We start from the raw sequence: 22,707 nt of genomic DNA, 5'->3' as shown, positions 1-22,707 counted from the left end.
GGGGTTGTTGTTTACTGTTCTAAGGTGCTTTTGTAGACTAAAAATGCATAGAAGTAAAAATTTACGATATACTTATATGAGATAGGTGGACTGAAATTCGGCAAAAACATTCTCCCAACTCTGTTTTGGCAAGATGTAAAAATGTAACAATTTTATGCAATACAGTTATAAGTAATCCAAAAATCCTATTTAACTGCTATCACGTCTACAGTACAATTATAATACTATGCATCTGTTCAGGCACACAGAAATAATATTTCAGTTAATTTTTGCATAAGGTGACTGCCATTCATGTGTCTGTAAACCAGAAATGTCCAGCATGGTGCACCTTGGAATCGCACCCTAAAGTATTAGTCTTTATAACTGGATTTTTATGGCTGGTTATCGCCTCTCAATATACCAGACAATGTATGCTACTAGAGAATAGGATCAGTCCAATAATGAAAAAGTAGTGAAGCATGTCCCCCTTTCCCTATTTTTATGTTAAGTGTAAGACAGTGCAAATTAAGAAAGCCAAGACGTTTGCATCTATTTCTGTGGCATTGAATGGTAATTGTTTCCCTCTCAAAGCTACTAAAAGTGATTTACATTAACTACACAAGTCAATTCAGCTAAATTAACTGAAAAAATTGAATTATAAACAGCTAGCATTCGACTTGAAACCATGTGCTATACTTTTACTCATCTAGTTCTTAGGCATAGAGAGGGTTATTGATCCCTGAAGCAGGCAAGTGGGACACTTTTGTGAAATGAGGTTTGCTTGGTCAACATTTATGGGTACTAAAGTCTAATTAAAATAGGACAACAGCAAACCTGAGGTTCCAGACCAGTGAGTTTAATTGTAAGTCACTAGGCAAATAAACAAGAAGTTTGTTTTCTTCAGGCTCCACATTCACTTAAAGTACACCTGTGCCCTGACTATGGACATTGAACCATTTAGACACTCTGAACAAGCAGTAACAGAGATTTAAAATAAGCCACACCTGATCCGTCTGGCTGCTTTTAGGCCTGGTTCACACCTGGGCGTTTTACAGCGCGTTCCTGCGCTCTGTTAAACGCTCAACATGTGAAAACCAATGATTGCCTATGGGCATGGTTCCCACCTGGGCGTTTTACAGGGCGTAGGAACGCGCTGCAAAATGCCCTGCGCCCAAAGAAGTACAGGAACTTCTTTGGGGCGTATTTGCCTCGCGTATCCATTGGGATACAGCCAGGTAGCCCTCTGAAAGGCGCGTTTGTCGCACTTTTTTTTACCGCGAATCGCTGTAAAGACGCGCAGCACGAAACGCGCATATTCGATAACGCCTAGGTGGGAACCCAGCCTTAAAGGAAGCTATTTACTCCCACATTTTCTCAAAGAGCACAACAAACACACTAAACTCAGATTAGAGTTGGTTCCCAATCGCTGTTTGTTTGCAATAGAAGACTGGTAGCCTGCCAAAATAGTCTCTATATATAAATCAGCAGTGCCTGTGCTGTGAAGTCTGAAAATGTATTTCTCCACAATGATTATAGCTACATAGATGAACAGGGGCTCTATAAAGTGCTTTTATTGCCTGTTCAAAATATATAAATACTTTAGTGTGGATTATCTGGACGCAGGTTCACTTTCAGGTCACAGAAAGTTGGGCCAATTTTTTTGTGTTTAAATCAGTAAACATGTCTTACATTTTACAATGTGTCATAGCAGTGTATTGGAAATCATGCTTTAAAGCCTTGGTCTCTCTGGTGGGTCGTGACCCAAAAGTGGGTCACGACCCCGTGTTCAGTGGGTCGCCGCATGCCTTCCACTTTTCTACCTCCCCCTAGTGCAGCACTGACGGCTCATGCGCCAAGCAGCCATTCAAAATAGGCTGCCCGGTGCCGAGTGTCAGCTTGAGATGGGGTGGGCTGGGGTTATGGACGCAAGGGAGCTCCATCCATACATGCATTGCTTATAGCTCCCTCACATGCCCTGTAGAGGTGCCTGGACCGGAGTGATGTCACATTCTGGCTCCCGCCACCTCTACAGGGCATGTGAGGGAGCTGTACAAGCAATGCACATATGGATAGAGCTCCGTCAAAGCACAGCAGCCCAAACTAGTTCTCGTAAGGTAGGGAGACTGGGTGCACCGTAAAAAAACTGTGTGTGAGAATGTGTCAGTCAGTGTTTTTGAGGGCCCGTTCACACTGGTACAGTGCGTTAACGCACTATATCACGCAATCGCACCTACCATGCATTCTGGTGTGGGAGGCGTGTTGTGTTGCCATTCATTTGAATAGTACCCCAAACGCACCTCCCACTCAAAGTTCGTACGCCCACACCGGAACGTGCGGTACCCCAATGCCTTGCTTTACATTGCAGTGCGACTTGGGTCACCACTTAATGACCAAGAACAAATGTGGGTCCTGAGGTTACAAGGTTGAGAACCATTGCTTTAAAGTGAATCTTACCTTAATAATCCCGATGCTGGCGAAGTACACTGTACGTCGTCAGTCACGAAGGGGTTAAAGACGTTTAGGGCTTGGTTACCCCATCTGTGTTGCAATTTGCCTTGTCATGGGTAGTGACAGTTCACACCACTGCATTCTGTTGGTGCATGCAGTACTTTTTTTTTTTTTAAGCACACCGCAGTGAGACAACGCCATCGTACTGTGGTGAGCCCACAGAACTTAATGAAATGTCACTTGTAACATTTTAATAAAGTTCTTAAGAACACTGTACGTCGTCAGTCTCACAGGGGTTAAACAACTGTTTTACATGCATCCTAAAGCAGTCTAAACACAGGTGTTCTTAATATGCAAAGTATTACTTTTGATCAAAGTCAACAGCTATACCCTCATGTGTACTTCTAACCATTCCCTCTGGCCACCGACGTGTTTAGAGAGTATTGGCACTACAGTCAGAGGAAAGGCAGGGTTGTCCTTGACATCCAGGCTGACTAAAAGTCTGGCTTTATCTTTACTATGCTGGGTGAGAGGTAAGATGGAAAACCCGCCAACTAACATTTAGAAATATGCTCTGAGCTCCAGGGATCCGATTTGTAAATTGTAACCTCCAGTGTGCAGGTACTTGCAGCTGTTCACAATGGGAAAAAAAAAAAAAGTGCACATAATATAACAATGTAAACATTAACTGGGGATTCTGGCTCCAGTTCCAATTGAAAGAAAAGGTGTCAAATACGAAATATGAAGGCCGCCATTGCTGACCTCTCCTTTTAAAAATTCGACTTGCACAGCTGTTATGGGCTCCCCTATGGACGACACATGCACAATAACGTGACCTGCGATGTCGCACTATGCAAGTGTGAGTGGTGGCTAACAACTCTTCTTGGTATTTTCTGAAGTATAACCTGCCCCGTCACAGCTTCCTATTCGCCAGTGGCACAGTGATGTGCTAATGGAAAGAGCAGGAGGGGCGGATCTACCTTTGATAGGAAGGAAGTGGTTACGTTTGCTCATTATAGTGGCAAGACTTTAGGGTTCCAGTTGTGTTCTTACAGACACATCTAGGCTGTGTGTACTTTAGCAAGTTTTGAGGAGGAGAGAGGGGCATTCCTCTCCTCCGAGTCATTCAGGTCAAATTTCAGCAAAGCAGATGGAGAGGAAGATCCTTTAAGCAGCATAGAACTTGTAGAGAGAGCTCATCTGCCTGCTGCATATGATAAAGATGAAAGAATTAACCAATATTTCTAGAGGTGCATCGAAATGAAAATTTCAAAATCGAAACAAAACAGAAATGAAAAAAAAAAAAAAGGCTGACCGAAACTGTTTTTTTTTTTCCTCACTTTTTTAAATTTTTAAACATATTTTATTATTTATTTTTCTCAAACTTTTTGATTTTTTATATTTCATTTTTATTAAAATATTTTTTACTTTACTTTTAGGGGCTTCGGGGAAATATTAGGGGTCTAAACAGACCCCTGATATTTCCCTTTTAAAATAGAAAAAAAGAGGATTGAGAACACAAAGTCCTCAATCTCTTTTTCTGCGGCCCCTGTTATAAATGAACAGGAAGCCTGTATACTGAGTATTCCTGCTCATTCATAACTTGAGCACATAGTGTGTTTTCTATATCCACAATCATGAATGAACAGGAAGGGATGTAGATCACTTCCCATTCATTCATAATTGAGGACAGAGTAAAACATACTCTGTCCTCAATTATTGACAAACACTCAGCGATCACTGAGTGTTTGTATCCGCTCTCCATTCTGGATTGGCATTGCGGAGATCTCGACCTGACTCCTCCCCTGCACCTACCGGCTGGCCTCCTGTGACAGGTTTGAGAGCTAAATTGTAGAAATGTCACCAGCACACCATTTACTTAAGGTCTGAGAGCTGTCTCCGCCCCCACACCGCCGCTCTCCTGATTTGTCACAGGAGGCTGGGAGGTGGCGGGAGATGAGACGCTCACTTCCCGCACCGCTCGGCCTCCTGTGACAGTTTCTCTCCTTCCCACTGGGACACAGAGCAGCACCCAACGGGCAAGCAGGCACAGATGCAACGCTATTTTAGCGAAAAAAATGGCACTTTCGGCATTTTGCCAAAAGTGCAATTTTCGGCAGATACGTTTTGGCGGCCGAAATATCGGTGCATCTCTAAATATTTCACATTTACCTAAAAAAAATAATAATATTAAATGTTTATTTTTTAGTACCAAGCATAATGAATAAATAAACCACTACACGTTCCCTAAAAGCAAGCATGTTGGGTTTGGAAGATATATATAAGCCTGGAACCAGTGTTCTATATCCGTTTTAAGTCACATAGCATTTCTTTTAGAATTGCTATGATGTGTCGATTACTCCTGAATGTAATCACCTAGAATCTTTGTCTGACTCGCATCTAGAAGAGATTTGTTTTTGCATTGCATGAGGAAGAACTTTTTTTTTTTTAAATTGAAATTTCACAACCCGTGCCTGAACATGAATCATGGCTCCAATTTCTCTACAGTGAAGAATCTTTCATCTTACTGATGATGGAGATAGGCAGCATATTTCAAAAGTTTCACATGAAGCAAGAATGCTGCATCTGAAATGTGGATGTGGAGCAAGCAGAGGAGCATTATTCTTTTTTATTTTCTTGAAATTATTTCAATGCCTTCGGACTTCTTATCGGCATAAAGAATAAGTGCTGTTAGTACTAGGTCAAGCTGATGCAGGTATTCCCCACTGGATAAAACTTGGAAAAGGCCAATTAGACGTTCGTTCATCACCATAAATGCCTCAACACTTGAGAATACCATACTATAGCGAATATCAGGGTCACTAAAGTGACATTATTTTATCACAGTCTCTATTAAGACTCTACATTATGTGAGCTATAGCAGCAAAAGTTCTTACCAACTTGTGACCAGAACCATGTACATAAGATATGGTCAAAAATGTATACATTTCATAATATAATGTACAACATTTAATATAATCAAAAATGGTAAACGGTTATTACCATTTAACTCCTAACTGAACCCTCAGTTTAAATCAGCTAAATACATTCCAGGTGAATCTAAACAGAATGTGTTCAGTGTCTTAGGCCCCATGGGGACTTATGCCTCAATGTGCGATTCCTGTAGCAAGAACCTATGAAATCCTGTTGCAGGATTCCAAGGTGTTCAGATGCGGCTGTTGTACCCATTGAAGTTAAAGAGACATTAAAGTCACAACCTCCCCCCCATGCTGCTTTAAGGAAGTAACTTAAATGATGCCTCTTGATCATCATCGTCTTTCCATTAGTTTTCAGGAGTCCCTCCAGCGCTGGTGCCGGTCTCTGATCCAGCGCTGACTGCTGTGTCTTCTGTGTCCCAGGGTGTCTGTCCGCATGCACGCTGCCGGCTAGGTGCATTGACTTACACCGTGTCTTTCCTCTTCTCCCGGCCGAAGATCTCTACTGCGCATGTGCCCGCCCCATGATCCTTCATAGCCACTCAAATATCTTCAGATCTTCAGACTAGAGAGAACGGCGGAGACAGAGGTAAGTAATTAGCTATTTGGTAATTTATTCCCCCCCCCCCCGCATATATATCTACTGCTAGCTAGCAGTAGATATATGCAAAACAAAGTAGTGTTTAATTCTACTTTAATGACAGGGTGAGAGCAACTACATCGGTGGCTGTCCGCATGTAATCGTACATGGTACAATTACATGTGGTTTGGGATAGATGATTGCCACTGGATGCAGGATAGATGCATGTACGGTCACAGGCAGACTGCCACTTAAAGATGCAGAAACTGTCTCCCTGTCATTAACTTCCATTGGATGGGTACATCTGAATGGAGAAACCCGGGATTCTTGCCGCAGGAATCTGTAGGTACAAGAACGCCCCTCTGTAGATGTAGCCTTACAGTTAATTTTCTTTCTAAAGCAGCCACAGCCTGGGAAGAATAGCCTGTCCCCTATGGGAAAGCAGTCAGATAAAGCCAGCATCATTTTGTAGCTGGACGACATCCAGCATCAACTAGTTGTTTCCTCCAAAACCTTACTGTCCCCGGCCCACCCCTTTCATTCACTGGGTTTCAGTTCTGTCAGGCTTAGCATTACATGTGGGCTTTACCTAAGGGGGTCTGCTGTTTTCAAGAAGCAATGTGCAGCCCCTGCCATGCATTGCAAACATAAGCACACAGACAGAGGGCATCACTGGATCTAAAATGGATATGTACTGAAAACAGAAATGTTTTATTCAAAAATGTAATTAGCATGTTGATGAAGGGAGGGGGGTAAACAAAGGGATGCAAAATATAAGCAGATTAAACTTAGGCTTTAACGTATAACTTCAAACGTGTACTAAATAAATAGTAGGGTGCTTTTAGACTGATACATTTATTTATTTTTTAAAACATTAAACAATTCACACTCTTAGCTACTTTCCTTGCCATGGAAGGACAGATTAGCAGCTCTGCTCACAACGTAGCGGGAACCATGTTTTTACCCTGGTTGAGATTATCACAGCTATGACATGCTTAAAAAGAAAAAGGGTTTGAAAAGGGTTTTGCATTCATATGCAAGTCTATGTGAAATCTGATTAAAATAAGTCAGTTGTACCCGTTAATAAATTCTGAACGATCTTCGAAGCGTCTCAAAAACTGATGTCAAACTGATGCCCTCGGCACATGCCCAAAATATTTCTTTACCTGCACCTGGTAGTTTGTATGGCGGCAGTATAATTAATTATTCCACAGGAAAATAGCTGCAACTATTTTATACACAAATACTACTTTAAAAGTGTTTATTGGACCTCTAGAGATTGCAGAATGTTCTAGCTGTAAAATGAGGGACAGTTATGTCAGTGATTAATTTATTACAGACATTTCTCCTGCTGTGGAGGACATATACCACTACTGGGCAATAACCTTGTCTTTGTCCTGTGTATTACTTTGTAATTAGTGTCCCGGTGAGTGAGCAGAGCAGGCCAAGATAACCAAGAGAATGAAAAATAGGTTAGCATCCAGTAACCTCTAAAGCAGAACAAGAGCAAAACAATGTGCAACTAACTGTCTATTGACCTTATTAGATATCAGGTTTAACTAGAAAAAGTCTCAAAAGAGTATAACATTTGCATTCTCCTGATAAATACATGTGTAGCAATGTAGCTCTATTTTCCATATAGTGTGACCTACACTTTGTTATTAGTACATTTGGATGGTAATTTTATCTGGCAAGATAACATCAGCAAAATAACAAAGCAATAACAAAACATTATAGTATGAAACTCTCAAACTGTTTTCAATAAAAATTCCAGATCAAACAAACATACAGTACATTGCCCAGCAAAGTATTGCTTTACATTTTTGCTGAAGCACTTATGTTTACAAACAGCTGCTCCAACTCTCTCAGCTCAGCTTCCCTGAACTTCCTGTCCAGTACAATGTCACAAATAACAGTCTGCAGCAGCTGTCCATTTACTAGGCTGTAGAAGGGAGGAGAGGGGAGCAGTGGAGTGGCTTGCATTGCTGTGCCTGCATGCTTGCGGAGCTACACAGAGCTTACCCTTACACACAAGCGTGGCTCTATATGACCCTGCAAGGCAAAGGAGCCACCCTAAAACAGGATATTCGGACCAGTGAACAAGGGACCAGCTGCGTTTGCAGGAAAATAAACTTTTCAACATCAAGGAGCAGCATCCATTGTAAATGAATTGATCACCATTAGAAGGAGCTGAAAAACCTTTTGACTTTAATATCACTTGAAGAATAATGAAGATTAGCAGCAACCCAGTTGTGAAGAACTGGGAGCCACAATTTCAGATTTTATCCATAACACTGCTAAAGAGGTCCACAGGCTTTAGCTGGTGCCTTCAGAATGCTCCTTTGACTTGTACACTTAGATCTGCCAATTTGATATCAATAGAGAGGTGAAGATGCTGCTGCAGCACCTCATCAAGAGCAAAAGCTGGGACAGAAAGAGTCTTTCTAGCCAGGGCCAAATGCTAAAGTCAGTGTGCAACTGTAGTCATGAGATTATGCCTGCTCTGCATTATTATATGCATTATTGTCTCATTGTCTCACCCCTATATCTATTATCTACCAAAAAACAACAGGGAAGCAGAGCATGGATGTGTGGACCTTAGAAAGCATAGGCATGTAATAAGTCGAAGGGCTCACAGGGACCACATATCATAAATAACAGAATTTAATTTAAAGGAAAAAACCTTTACTACATCTACAAACATTTGCAGGACAATTAACCCATAAGCCATTCTGAGATGATGATCTACTTAGCAAGCTTAGGAAACGTTATCAAGACACACCAAGTTAACTAGGTCTCAGATCTACAAAAACTGCACACAATCACCTCATTTTTCTTCTACATCAGTGTTTGTAACAGAATAGAAGAAGTGTCAGCGTGAAACAAGCCCTAAGGATTAATAAGAAAAAAAATAAACATAATGAACACAATCTTCTTTGTCTATGGACTGTACCAACAAAAAAAAAATGGCATATAGTATATTCCTAAGAAAACTGGGACAAATCATATTCAGGAATAAATGTTTGGCACTGCTTATATTAATAAACAGTAATTCTTTGTGTAAAATAATGAACTGAACAAAGAATATATCACTGAGATGTCCAAGATTAGCATCCCGTCTCTCTACTGTAAATGCTTAGATGCAAAGGCAAGCACACAAATATTTACTACCACTGAAGTGTAATGCAATATCAAAGAAATTAAACGGATACATTGAAATACAAAAATAGCACTGGTAATTTGGTAAGCCGTGCCCAATTACAGAAGGCCCAGCTTCTGTGTTATCATGCGCCCTCTGCTGGCCAAAGCAGGTATGAAAGCCTGCCAAAAATTATAAAAGACAACAAAGCTGGTCGCTCTGTTTATAAGCGCTTTGATCATTACTATCCTTGCTCTCTTGTCTGTAGGAAAACACATAAAACCACATGCATATCTTTCACATGGATTTCCTATTAGTGATGAGGCCTTTATATCAACGTGAATAATAACCTCATCTATGGAAAGAAAGTCAGTCAATTTCACTGATTACTCCTTAAAGTGACATTAAAGTCACAAATGTTTACCTCCCCCATGCTGCTTTAAAGTGACATTAAAGGATATTTTTTTTCCCTCCCCCCAATGTTAGTGTTAGAACTTACCTTAAATGATGTCTCTTGATCCGATTTTCTTCTTTCCTGTCGTTTTCAGCCTTCTCTCCAGCGCTGCTGCGGGTCTCCGATCCAGCGCTGACTCCTCTGTCCTTGCTGGCACTTCCTGTCCCACGGCATCTGCATGCGGTTGCACGCTGTTCATAGACTTGCCAAAAATCTGAACTGCGCATGCCCGAGATTTTAAGACGGGAGCACGCGGTGAAGACACAGGTAAGTTTAAAACGCTTTGAAAATGTTTAAAAAAAAAAAAAAAAGTTTTTGCATATATCTACTGCTTGCTAGAAGTAGATACATGCAAAAAAACTAAACCGGAGGGTTTAATAACCCTTTAAGGACTTATCTTAAATGATCCCTCTTGATCAGATCATCTTCTTCCTTCCATTTGTATTCAGCAATCCCTGCTGGTGCCAGTCTCTGATCCAGCGCAGGCTGCTGTCTCTTTCTGTCCCACAGTGTCTGTTCGACGTGCACGCTCCCGGCTGCATGCATTGACTCACGCTGTCTCTCCTCTTCTCCCCGCCGAAGATCTCTACTGCACATGCGCCCGCCCCGTCATGCTGCTCGGCCGCTCAAGAAGCTCCAGATCCAGATCTTCAGACAGGATTGAGCGGCGGAGAAAGAAAGAGGTAAGTAGTTACCTTTTTGGTAACTTTTTAATTTCTTTGCATATATCTACTGCTTGCTAGCAGAAGATATATGAAAAAAAATATTAGTGTTTAATTCTGCTTTAAAACTGAAAGGATTTATAATTTTGTGCAGGTTATACAGACAGTACAGTTATACAGTACAGCTTGCACCTTTCTTTCCCACCAGTCTGTTATTTGACAATAGAGGAGCAGCAGCAACAGACTGATGAAGTTGTCTTTCTGATCACCTATTTTTCCAGCATATACACAGTGCCTTAGAGCCTGACAGGGTCAGAATACTAAAATGCCCTTTTTCAGTGGGAGTTATACAGTACAGAGGGTAATATCACCGAAGATTTGGGTACATGCATTGCATTAAAAAATATATTTAAATGATGCTTTATTAAATACCCATTAGAAAAAAAAATTTGAGTAAACTCACTTTGCACTTTGAATGTCATTTTTTTTATGGTGAACAGAGGTTACTTCCCTGTGTTGAAGGTTAGAAATCACGTCCTGGTGCACCACACATTTTCAATTCAGCATTGTACATATCAGTGCAATAAGCAAACATGCAAAGTCAGATAAAAACCTATTCTTCAATGTGGTATTTTAAATGTAATTCTCATCTAAGGGTAAATGGGTGTATTGACAGAATCCCAAAGTGCACATACTAAAGAATTGAAACTCAATTGCATAACCTCTTTGATCTCACTTTTGGGCCAAAAAGGAGATAGATGGCACCATTCTGCAGATGAAAGTAAGGATGTTGTATGCACACCAAAATATCGTTTCATCATCTGCTTTTATTTACTCTGGTTATAAACGAATATATATTTTGCTAAATAGTGTGGATGACAAATCTCCCACTGCCAGCTGCTTACCCAGGCAGTGCCTGCATCTAACTGGACACAGGCACTGTTCATGTGAAAATTTCCAGATCAGATCCTCCGACAAGAGTCATTTGAAAAACTGACTTGTCGATCAGAAGGATGCCAACAGGATCACCTGCAGCTCGAATTTCGGCCTTACAGGAACCGGATGGAATTCACAACCTCAGATGAACAACAACAAATGACATATTACACCTTGTCATTATTTATTTTACAAACAAAGCCAAAATGGATAAGCCATGTGTGTAAAACTACATACACCCTTAGCCCTCATTCACAATAGAAAAGGCCGGTACGTACAGCTCCCGGGAAGGACAGGTGCTGCGTGTTATTAGTACGCAGCCCCCGTCCTTCTCTATGAGAGTACGCAGCGTACGAGTTAGGACACCCACGCGGAAATGCAGGGCGGGTGAGCCCCCGTGTACTCCCATGGAGAAGGACGGGGGCTGTGTACTAATCACACGCAGCACCTGTCCTTCCCGGGAGCTGCCCGATGCGGCCGTGCACGCAGCACGGAACTGTACGTGCCGGCCTTTTCTAGTGTGACAATGGGCTTTCTGCTTCCATAGGAATTAAGAGGCTAAAAAGCAGCCAGGTGCTGCTAATCAAATTCCCTTGATTAATTGATCATCAGCAAGTGTGACCACCTCTATAAAAAGGCAAAGTTTTAGTAATTTGCTGGTGTGTTAACACAATGGCAAGGAGGAAGGAAAATCAGCAATGATCTTAGGGAAGCAATTTTTGCTGCCCATCAATCTGGGAAGGGTTATAAGGCCATTCCCAAACAATTTACAGTGAGGAAGATTATTCCCAAGTGGGAAACATTCAAGACAGTTACCAATCTTCCCAGGTGAGGACATGCCAGCAAATTCACCCCAAGGTTAGACTTTGCAATGCTCAGAGAAATTAACTCTACAAGCCTCAGTTCGCATGTTAAATGTTAACGTTCATGACAGAACAATTAAAGAAAGACTGAAAAAGTATGGTTTGTTTGGAAGGGCTGCCAGGAGAAAGCAACATGACTTATACCTGTGAAGTTGCATCTGAACAAACCATAAGACTACTGGAACAATGTCCTTTGGACGGGCGAGGCCAAAGTAGAGATGTTTGGCCATAATGCACAGAGCCATGTTGAGCAAAAACAAAACATAGCATATTAGCACTTCATAACAACTGTGAAGCACGGTGGTGGTGGAGGAGTGATAATTTGGGCTTGTTTTGCAGCCACAGGACCTGGGCACCTTGCAGTCATTGAGTCTACCAGGAACTCCTCTGTATACCAAAATATTCTTAAGTCCAGTGTGAACTTATCTGCCCAACAGCTAAAGCTTGGCCGAAATAGGGTCATGCAAAATTACAAAGATCCCAAGCTCACCAGGAAATCTGCAACAGAATGGCTGACAAAGAAAAGAATCAAGGTGTTGCAATGGCCCAGTCAAAGTCCAGACCTCAACCCGATTGAAATGCTGTGGCGGGACCTTAAGAGAGCTGTGCATAAACAAATGTCCATAAATTTTAATGAACTGAAGCAACAGTAATGATGAGTGGGGCAAAATTTCTCCACAACGATGTGAGAGTCTGATAAAGTCATACAGAAAACAATTACTTCAATGTATTGCTGCTAAAGGAGGTTCTACAAGCGATTGAATCATAAGGTGTACTTAGTTTTTCACACATGGCTTCTCCATTTTGGCTTTATGTTTGTAGAATAAATAATGTCACGGTGTAATATGTCATGTGGTGTTTTTATCTGAGGTTGGATTTACTTAATTCTAAGACCTGGTAAGGATCAGATGATTTGTAATGATATGTAAAACCACAGAATTCAAAGAGGGTGTACTTTCTTTTTCACACGACTGTATATGCAATGTTTTGGACCACACAGCGTCCCCTTCATCAGCTGAGGGAACCCTGCATATCTTATTGTGAGTAAATGAAAGCAGATATTGGAATATCTTGGTGTGCAAACAATATTCTAACTTGTTTCATCTCTTTACAGACATGAAATGAAGACGATACAGCAAAACTGATGGAGAAGCACCTACATTCAACAGATCTTTTGTGTTCAAACATAAAAATAAATGCTCTCTCACCGTAGCACCTCCCATCCATTTTGGGTTATCAGGAAATTCAGCGCATAAAACATCCTTAGTCTGCTCTGTTCCCAGAACATGATAATAGAGCTTCTGGTGCAGGTTGGTGGATGTTTCGGTACCTTTCCCAAATGATTATGGCGAAATTGGAAAAAAAACAAAAAACATAAAACACAGATTAATATAGCACGGTGGTTCTATCTACACATTAACCCCTTCATGACTGAGGCCTTTTTTTCATTTTTTGTACCCATGTTATATTCCACATTTTAGGCCTGAAAATTACTTAAAACCCCCCAACATTATATATTTTCTGAATGCCAAGACCCTATAGAATAAAATGGTGGTAGTTGCAAATTTTTATGTTGCGCAATATTAGCGCAACTCCTTATTAAACCCCAATATTTAGTGAAAAATTTAATTAAATGCCCCAAAACACAACAAAATACCCATTTTTTAAATGAAATATAAAAGATGAGGTTACAACGAGTAAAACGATACCCAACATGCCCAGGTTACAAATTGCGTGCATCCGTAAAACGGCGGAAAACCCCAGTACCCCAAAAAGTCCATAGAAGACGCTTTAAAAGCCCCCACAGGTCATCAATTTAGAGATACCCCAATCAAATGGTAGTGACAGTTCACACCACTGCATTCTGTTGGTGCATGCAGTACTTTTTTTTTTTTTAAGCACACCGCAGTGAGACAACGCCATCGTACTGTGGTGAGCCCACAGAACTTAATGAAATGTCACTTGTAACATTTTAATAAAGTTCTTAAGAAAGAAAGAAAAAGTTTGTTTTTACGGCTTGATTGAACACATCAGCACTTTCCATGCACAGGTACACCACCAGTCATGTGGTTGAATGGGGTTGTTGGTGTGAACAAACCCTAAATCCAATTGCTTTAGGTTTAATCTGACATTGCTGCGTGAAAACTCCAGCAAATTATTTTCCCATTCAATTTTGGTGACCAATGCCAAAAGTTCTAAAACTTCCCCACTTTATTGCGATTTGTGTCCCTTTTGGATAGAGTTTTTTTTTTATCATCATCATCATCAGGAGAGAATTGTTTGATGAAAAAAGTTTAACACTTTTCCACATGGAAAAAAAATGTATAGCTGGGAGATCCACTTGCAGTCAAACATACAGGTGCAAAGTACCGTAACTGGGCAATTGAAAAAAATTAAACATTTTTGGCTTGGGGGAGGTAGAATTTCTGATGGAGATGGAAACCGTTTTTTTCTATTTTAGGTGTGGACAAGGGGGCTCCATGAAAGAGATCTCCCCTCACTTCCAGTCCTGCTATATGACGTCTTTGTCCCTGTTGCAGTTTTTTCCCCCCACTTCCTGTCTGGTGAAACCATTGTCAGGACAGAAAGCGAGGGGCAGGGTCTTCAACAGATCCCTGAATAGCAGTAAATAGCAGATATGGGTTAAAATTCTGTCCTACACTACCCACAACTATATGCATCATTAAAGGATTTAATAATTTTTATTATTTAAACTAGAGTAAGTACCTGAATGTGACTTGATATCAGCCTCTCGTAGTCCCTGTGCAGCAGGCTGGAGTGAGCAAGGAAGAAACAGAAAAACGAGCCAATGTGTTCATGTTTTGACAAGAAGCATGCTGCTCAGTGGCCTGCTTCTTCTTTCACTGTCACAAGTTAAAAGTGTCTGCCTATCTTTTTGTGTGTGTACAGTATTTGCCGGCGTATAAGACGAGTTTTCTTGACTGTGATATTTACATATGACTGGGTGGCACTATTTAAATATGAATAAGCCATGACTTATTCTCCCAAAAAGTCGCTAGAGTGTTCGGGTTTTGCTGAAAGAAAAGGCCAAACCCTAACTAAGACATAAAACAGCCACAGTCCCGAAGGAGATAAATTCCAACTGTATAAGGTACTCACCATCACTTTTACCCTCTTGCTCAGGATAACGGTTATAAAACATTCCAACACGATCATGAGTCCAAGACATGCAGCTAAATTTTACTCTCTCCAGAACATCTGGCAGTTCCTCTCGGTTGCAAACTTTCAAGAACTTGATAGTTACCCAGTCTGAGCCACTATTACTTAACCCGTAGGCAAAATACTCTCCATCTTCTGTGAAAGAATAGCCTGGGAAAAAAGAAACATGCCCCCCTTAGATGAATAGGACAAAGGGCTGCAATGTCATTTGTAAATCTGTACTATGAAACATTCACCTATTAAAAAGACTTAATCAAAAAGATAAATCTCTTCACCATCCAGATGTGTGGCTTCAGTTATCCAGAACCTGGATGTTTTAGCCCTGGTTCACACCTATGCGGCACTGTTTTTGCGCGTTTGTATGCACGTTAACAGCCTGAGGTTATTGGTGCGTTGTGCACATTTGTATGTGCGTTTTAACGCGTGCACGTGAAGACGTGCGTTTTGATAGGCAGCTCATAAACCATTGTGGGCAATGGAAGAACGCCCGTATAAACGCACAAAAACGCTCACGAAAGTGCGCAACATGCTTCTGTTGCTCGTTTTTGGACAGTTCCAATGAAATCTATGGTGAGGAAAAGTGCTTTTAACTGCCCAAAGAAGCTCCTGAAACTTATCAGGCGTTTTTCTGCTCAGGTGTGAACCAGGGCCATTGAAAATCATGGGATTTCTTCTGTTGGGCAGTTAAAAGCGCTTTTCGAACTGCTCAAAAACACCTAGGTGTGAACCAGGGCTTAAACAACTCAACAATAGCAATATAGGGATACATTTGTTAACAGCAATTTAATGATGGGTAAAGTTTAACACCTAACATGAAGAAACTCAGCAAAACGTGCTTACACTTTCCATTAACATTAATCAGAAAAGACAGCTTACCCCGCAGAGCAACCGTGCCATCTTCAGAAAATGTATTAGGATCCAGGAACACCTTTGGTTCATCATCTAGAGAATCCTGAACATACATTACTTTTTGATTCTGAAGCCCAGAATTGTAGAAATAGAAATACCTAATGGTTTGCAAAGAAAAACATATTTAGAGTGTTAGTGTGCATAGAGTAACATGAAACAAAGAGTTATCCTGATATTGGATTAATAGCAAGATTAAGAGCAAGAATGCACAATATTAGCAACGCAAGTAGTATAAACATTGAAACCTCAGAACGCTACTGTAGAACCAGTGTTTCCCATACCTTGGGACAGTATCAATGGTGGTAAATGCTCTCACTGTGGGCAGACGCTGCAGAGCTCAGGATTTCTCTTCAGAAGAGTGTTGTACTGTGTGAATATTCTTTGCCTAGTGTTCGCCTGCAGTGGCATATACCCGTGGAAACATGATGACATGAGCTGTATGGCCTTGTATGGGTGGCCTTTTTAGAAAACAGAGTATCCTTATGGAATGCTGGCGGCATGGTACATGAGGTGCACTTTAACCCTTTTACTGCCGGGCCCCGCTCTCCACTTTTTTTTCTTTTAGAATTCTTTATTTAGTGAGAAACTTGCAATGACAGGTTACATAGTAGTCAAAACAGTAGGTAAACAGAAGCATACCCTATAGGCAACTCAGATCGGAGGATGTAAATAAAGAAGTATCTCAAGCATACAAATGAACCACCTATAGTCAAATCCTCTCCAACAACAGTGACAATGAACCTATGGGCTAGATTACCCATCCTACAAGCCTCCATTTTTAATTTGGTGTAGCCAACAAAAGGTAAACAAACACTAACATAGAGGACAAGAAACACAACAAAGAGGAAATCCACACTGATATGAAGCAGAATAAAGCAGAAAACCAGAATAGAGGGGAATGGACAGAGAAAGTCATTCTGAGCCTGATGAAGGGGACCCCTTGAGGCCCAGAAAGCGCTTGCACTGAATGGCAATATGTCATTAAATGGACTTTTGCTTAATTACTCTTATGGTGTGCTGGTGACATTATTTCTTCATCTGGACAGAGAAAGAGACACAAGCACTGTTGGGGGGAGTCGAGGGAGGAAGGCTAGCAACATTCCCATCTATTGACTATTAGTCCCTAGATCAAATTTGGCCTACAAAGCCTCCTCATACTCCTGAGAAAAAACATATTGGTGCCAATAGAACCATGTACGTCTAAACTTTTCCTTGCGGTTATACAGGGTCACTGAGAGATTTTCCATATACTCGATTTCTTTGATCTTAGCAAACCACAAGTCAATCGAAGGGGGAACCGTCTGCTTCCAGGGGGCCGGAATACACAATTTGGCCGCATTCAATAGAAAAAGCCAAAGCAACTTTTTAACCCTTTCGCTGCCAAGGACGTATGGCATACAGACCTACAAAAGTAAAAATGGCTTGGCCAGCTGATTTGAAAAATGTTCCGGAGGGCTTGGCAGCGAAAGGGTTAAATCCACTTCTCGGGAGACTTGAGACATGGTGAAGACAGGCTGCCAGGTTGCCACACTGTGGTGCAACTGATCCCTTAATTTAAGATTATGTCTATTGAGGAAAAACTAGTTGTATGAGAATATAGAAAGGGTGAAGAGTTTGGAGAAGGCAGGTGAAGTGAACAATCTAGGACCACATAGCTGAACTGGAAAGTTAAATTGGAGAATTGGTAAGCTAAATTGGAGAATTGTTCCAAGTCAGCTATTTTGGCCTGGATTGTTCACTTCCCCTGCCTTCTCCAAACTCTGCACCCTTTTGTGAATAACCATGCGACTCTTCCAAAAATGAAGAAACTGTCAGTTCTTTTTTTTCAGCTCACAAAGCAATCTTTGTAACTTAAGCCCAAAATCTTAAAAAAAAAAAAGTCAAAGAAAACATGGGCTGTTGTGCACTAAATTATCCCCCCCCCCCATGCTGGTGTATGCACTTACCTTAAATGATACCTCTTGATCTGATCATCTTTTTTCCTGCAGTTTTCAGCAGTCCCACCAGCGCTGTTGCTGGTCTCCGATCCAGCGCTGACTGCTGGGTCTTCTGTGTCCCACGGAGTCTGTGCGGGTGCACGCTGCTAGGCTGCTTGCATTGACTTACCTTGTGTCTCTCCTCATCTCGCGGCTGAAAATCTGTACTGGGCAGGCGCCCGCCCCATGATCCTTTGCGGCCGCCCGAGAATCTTCAGATCTTCGGATGGGAGCGCGCAATGGAGACACAGGTAAGTTTAAACCTCTTTGGTAATTTAGGGCTTGCCTTCCTATACACTCCCTAAATAGTAAATACCTATAAAAATCTATTATTTGATGTCATGAAAATGGATTCTCCCTTCTGCTGTAAAAATGGCAATGCTTAAGCCTAGCAACAAGTTGATCAAGCCCTGCACTGTTATCCTTATACCCGGAAGTCAGGCTTCCGGGTATAAGGGGGTTCTATCGGCTTTCTGGAGAGGCAAACTTTGATATAAATATCCTATAATACCTGTTATCCTCCCACAGTCTTAGCTAACATTGTTGCACTCCAGCATATGAAGTGTATTATTTCTGAATAAGCAAGACTGGATAATACTGAAGATACATGTATGGCAACATCTGCATGAATACTTATAGTACCTTTTTCCTTTCTTGAAATGGCAGCTATACTTTGGATAGTCATAGAGTTCTGTCATTCGATCCTTGAATAGCCGTCGAACCGGACATTGCTCAAGAAATGGCATTGTCAAGTTATTCTGAGCTTCAACAAATGCCTAAAAAAAACAGAAAAGGTGAAATAATTAAATGTGTGTGACCGCTCCAAAATATAAGGTAATTTACTTCACTATTACTAGATCCGTTTTCTCCTGTACTACACACATCAAAATAAGCGTTCTATTATATGGTGAGCAAAGCCAGAAAACACTAAAGATATTTTTTTTTACTACCTCCTGTCCCAATAGGTAGAAAAAGCAATCTCACAGTTACAGGCTGCTGTGGAATATATGTAGAAAATAAATTCCCAGAAAGTGGTAAATGAAAAATTGTTCAATCAACAGCTAATACCTGAAGCAAAATAACATGCTCCTGCCCTTCTATTTCCCTAAAATTAATAGAAGTTAAAAGAAGTTCCAAAATGTATTATTATCACTCATTTACTTACTATTCTGGCTTGTTGCCATCTTTTCTGTAATTTGTGATAACCTTTGTTAATAAAGAATTCATTAAAAAAAAAAAAGAAGTTCCAAAAAAATTACCTACATTAAGGAAAATGCTACTGCGGGGTGGCATGATGGTGTTTTAAATGTCCAGATGTTATTTACAGGGGTGTAGGGCTTGGCATGCAATTAGAGCCAGCCAATCAGCAGCTCTACCTAAACACAAGTCTCCTGAACCCCTTCTCTGAGACCAAATGACCAGGCAGCATATTTCGCAATACAGGCATGTATAAAGAGCTACTTTAATTTCTATGAATTTGGAGTGGGGCAGACAGGAGGCATGGAGTGTTATTTCTCTATGAAACCAACCTTCTAGTGACTCTGTCCTATATGAAATTTCGAATAGAAGGTCACTCGCACTCCAAAGCGATGCCAAGTCAATCTCTGTATTGACTACGATAGTGTAACATCTCAGAGCGACGTTTCGGAACCAAGTGGCCCCTTCTTCAGGCAAACAGAAAACATTTCATGTTTGCCTGAAGAAGGGACCACTAGGTTCCAAAACGTCGCTCTGAGATGTTACACTGTCAATGTCAATACAGAGATTGACTTGGCATCGCTTTGGAGTGCGAGTGACCTTCTATTATAATTTTCATATGGTCTGCGGAGGCATCTGCTGTCACTGTCGCACCCACCCTGCTTTTGGGCTTGCTTCCGGACAGTAGTACAATGGGACATACTTTGGCTTAAGTTCTGTCCTATAATGATGCACAATGACATTTGTAGAGAAGATTGAGATACTGCAGAAACCAACTTTACTTTTTAAACTTGTGTTTCTATTGCAATGTGGCCTCTACAATATTGCTCTTTTTTAGTATCTTCAGGTCATGAAAGGCAGAATGCACATGGATTCTGCCAACCACATGTTGTATTGGTTGCCAGAATCCATGTATTTAATGGATGTATTTAACATCCATTGTATGTTGTACATACAATGTATTTGACAATTCTAAGGCGTTTATTATACACCTGGGCAGATGTAACTTGCACAGCACTAGTGCCCTTAGAAGGCACTAAGGAGTATATAAATTTCCTAAAGCTCCTCAATGCCATTTAGGGGGCTAGTGTCACGCAAACAGCAGTTTTATAAATAAGCCCGTAAGTATTTACATACACTCTGACATGGGAGTGGCCGCATCATTTTATAAGTAGTGACATGTGCACGCCATATTCATTTTAGGATGTTACATTTGAAAATGCTAAAACATGCTCATAAGGAAACAGATCATTTTTGCCCATGTAGGGAGTGAAGACAGTCCCACTGTAAATATTGTTACTACAAGTGATCTCTGACAACAACTATTACCTTCTAAATTGGGTTAAGATGCTGAAAGGGTGTCATTTCAGGTATGTCCACACACATGCATAGACAAGACCTTGCCACTCAAGTTGAATTGCGTGCCTAAATCTGCTAGCCTATGTAGCGGCTAACATGGGTACAAAAAAATGAAAAAAAGGCCTCAGTCATGAAGGGGTTAAAGGGAATGTGAAGGTTTCCATATGCTTTTTTATGCATCACATGAATGAGCAAAAAATAAATGTTTTAACTTTTTAGAATGGTTTTCTTTATGCAAATAAATATGAAATATCGCATTTATATTTACTGCATATGTACTCATTGGCATCCGGCAAATGATGTGTGTGAGTTGGATACGTCAGAGTTTTAGATAGATGGTTTGCTGCAGAGCTATAACTAAAGATAATAGCAGGATGTCAGGTGACACACGGAGCTGAATAAATCAGAAGAGGAGCACACTATCCTGCAGCGAATGTGTCCTCTAAGGGCCCATTCACAGCACATCCAAATCATCTCCAGCCCAGACTGCTTCCGGACCCAAAATGCATCCTAATGTATCCATATGCTATTTCTGGCCTCTGTTCACACCTGCGCAGTCTGTTCCAGACCAGACAAATACTGCATCTCTCATTTTGCCTGGTCTGGAATGCACTGGAACCGCGGGCCGGTTCACACCATTTTCCGGACCAGATGTGGTAAAGAAAATGGTGGGAACTTGCCCTTAAACGTCAGATTGCAGGAACAGTCACGAAGTGCAGAGCTACTACCGGGCTCTATTATTAGACAAGGTCTCTGTGCACACGGAAACATCAAAGTGCCTGTATTCAATGTTTACATTTAAAAGAATAATTGATACAAATCATAAAAATATATACAATATTGGTTTATAAGCTTATAATAAAAATAACTATTTTAGTATTCCTTTAAACAGATAATCACCTTTGTCTGCTCGCTGTCTGGATCTTCAAGCCACCTGTATGGATCAGGAACCTTTACACCATGGTATTCATCAACCTTTAATACATAATGACAGATACTAAACAGATAGTTTTATACAAAAAAATGGACTAGTCACTCCCCCAAGTTACAGCTTATACAAGACATAATTATAATGTCAGTAAGCATCCCCCTGCCCCTTTGGTTACATTCAGATGCTAGATATGGAATCTCCTGGCCAGCAGCTGAAGGGGACAGGGATGGGTCACTGGTTGCAAAAGATGCCTTTGGCAGCACAGCCAACCTTAGCCTCTTAGCAACCAAATGGCGTGGCTACGTAGGCAGAGCCTGATGGGGATGCCGAGGGACTAGTTCCCCATCAGGTCTGTGCTGCTGCTGATTGACAGCAGGCAAATGCCATAGCCAATAGCCATCTTTGGGGAGGATAATGCTTAGCCTGGGAAGTGTTACTGAGCTGAATGGAGGATGGAGTGTGCAGTATGGACACTCCAGCCTTAGTGTGCCTCCGCACCACATATGGTGGTGCTTGCCCCAAATTCATGTACAGTTACATGGATTTGGGCCAAGCACTGACATTTCCTATTAAAACTGTGTAACAATACACTGAGGGGAATATATCAAAACTAGACCAGCTGTGCATGGCAACCAATCAGCTTCTCTCTTTCATTTTTAAATCTTAACTGAACACACTGAAGAGAGAAGCTAATTGGTTGCCCTGGGCAGCTGCTCCAGTTTTGATAAAGTTCCCTCATTGTGTTCATGGAGTTTTTGCTCTGTTAGCGCTGCTGTTTATAATTACACATGGGGAAGGTTTGTAGCGCGGTTAAAAGGAGATTTTATAAGCACTGACAATTATTTTGCAGATGCACGACAGAATTCTAAAGAGTCCATTAGCTGATACTTCTATGTGGGTAATTCCTGTCATGATAAAATTCGGTAAATTAATTCCTTTTCTAATTTCACACACCTTTATGGATATGTTTCTCCACATTTACATGCAGACCACACCATCCAATGCCCTGAGGGGACACCATTTGAGGATTTACTTTTTGGAGAGATTTCCTATCACTTTCTGTTGTGTCTACAGGACAGGAAATGAAGGGAAATCACTCCAATGGGACACAAATGGCAAAAACAAAACAATGTAAGAAAATGTGTTTTCTTCCCTATT

At 41.0% G+C, this 22,707-nt stretch overlaps 1 protein-coding gene across 1 annotated transcript in view; it reads right to left on the bottom strand.

Moving 5' to 3' along the window:
- The window catches only part of PREP (prolyl endopeptidase), a 109,020-nt gene that overhangs the window by 73,094 nt on the left and 13,219 nt on the right, over positions 1–22,707 (bottom strand). Inside the window, exons 3-7 of the mRNA XM_018553541.1 lie at positions 21,519–21,593; positions 18,705–18,838; positions 16,054–16,184; positions 15,118–15,327; positions 13,206–13,327 (exon numbers count right to left, since the gene is read on the bottom strand). Of these exons, the coding sequence (XP_018409043.1) occupies positions 13,206–13,327; positions 15,118–15,327; positions 16,054–16,184; positions 18,705–18,838; positions 21,519–21,593 (672 nt within the window). The remainder of the gene's footprint in view (positions 1–13,205; positions 13,328–15,117; positions 15,328–16,053; positions 16,185–18,704; positions 18,839–21,518; positions 21,594–22,707) is intronic.

Source organism: Nanorana parkeri, unplaced genomic scaffold, assembly GCF_000935625.1.
Source record: "Nanorana parkeri isolate BGI_ZX_2015 unplaced genomic scaffold, ASM93562v1 scaffold123, whole genome shotgun sequence".
Taxonomy (NCBI): domain Eukaryota; kingdom Metazoa; phylum Chordata; class Amphibia; order Anura; family Dicroglossidae; genus Nanorana; species Nanorana parkeri.
Note: the sequence above shows the minus strand (reverse complement) of the source record. Positions and strands in the feature narration are given on the sequence as shown.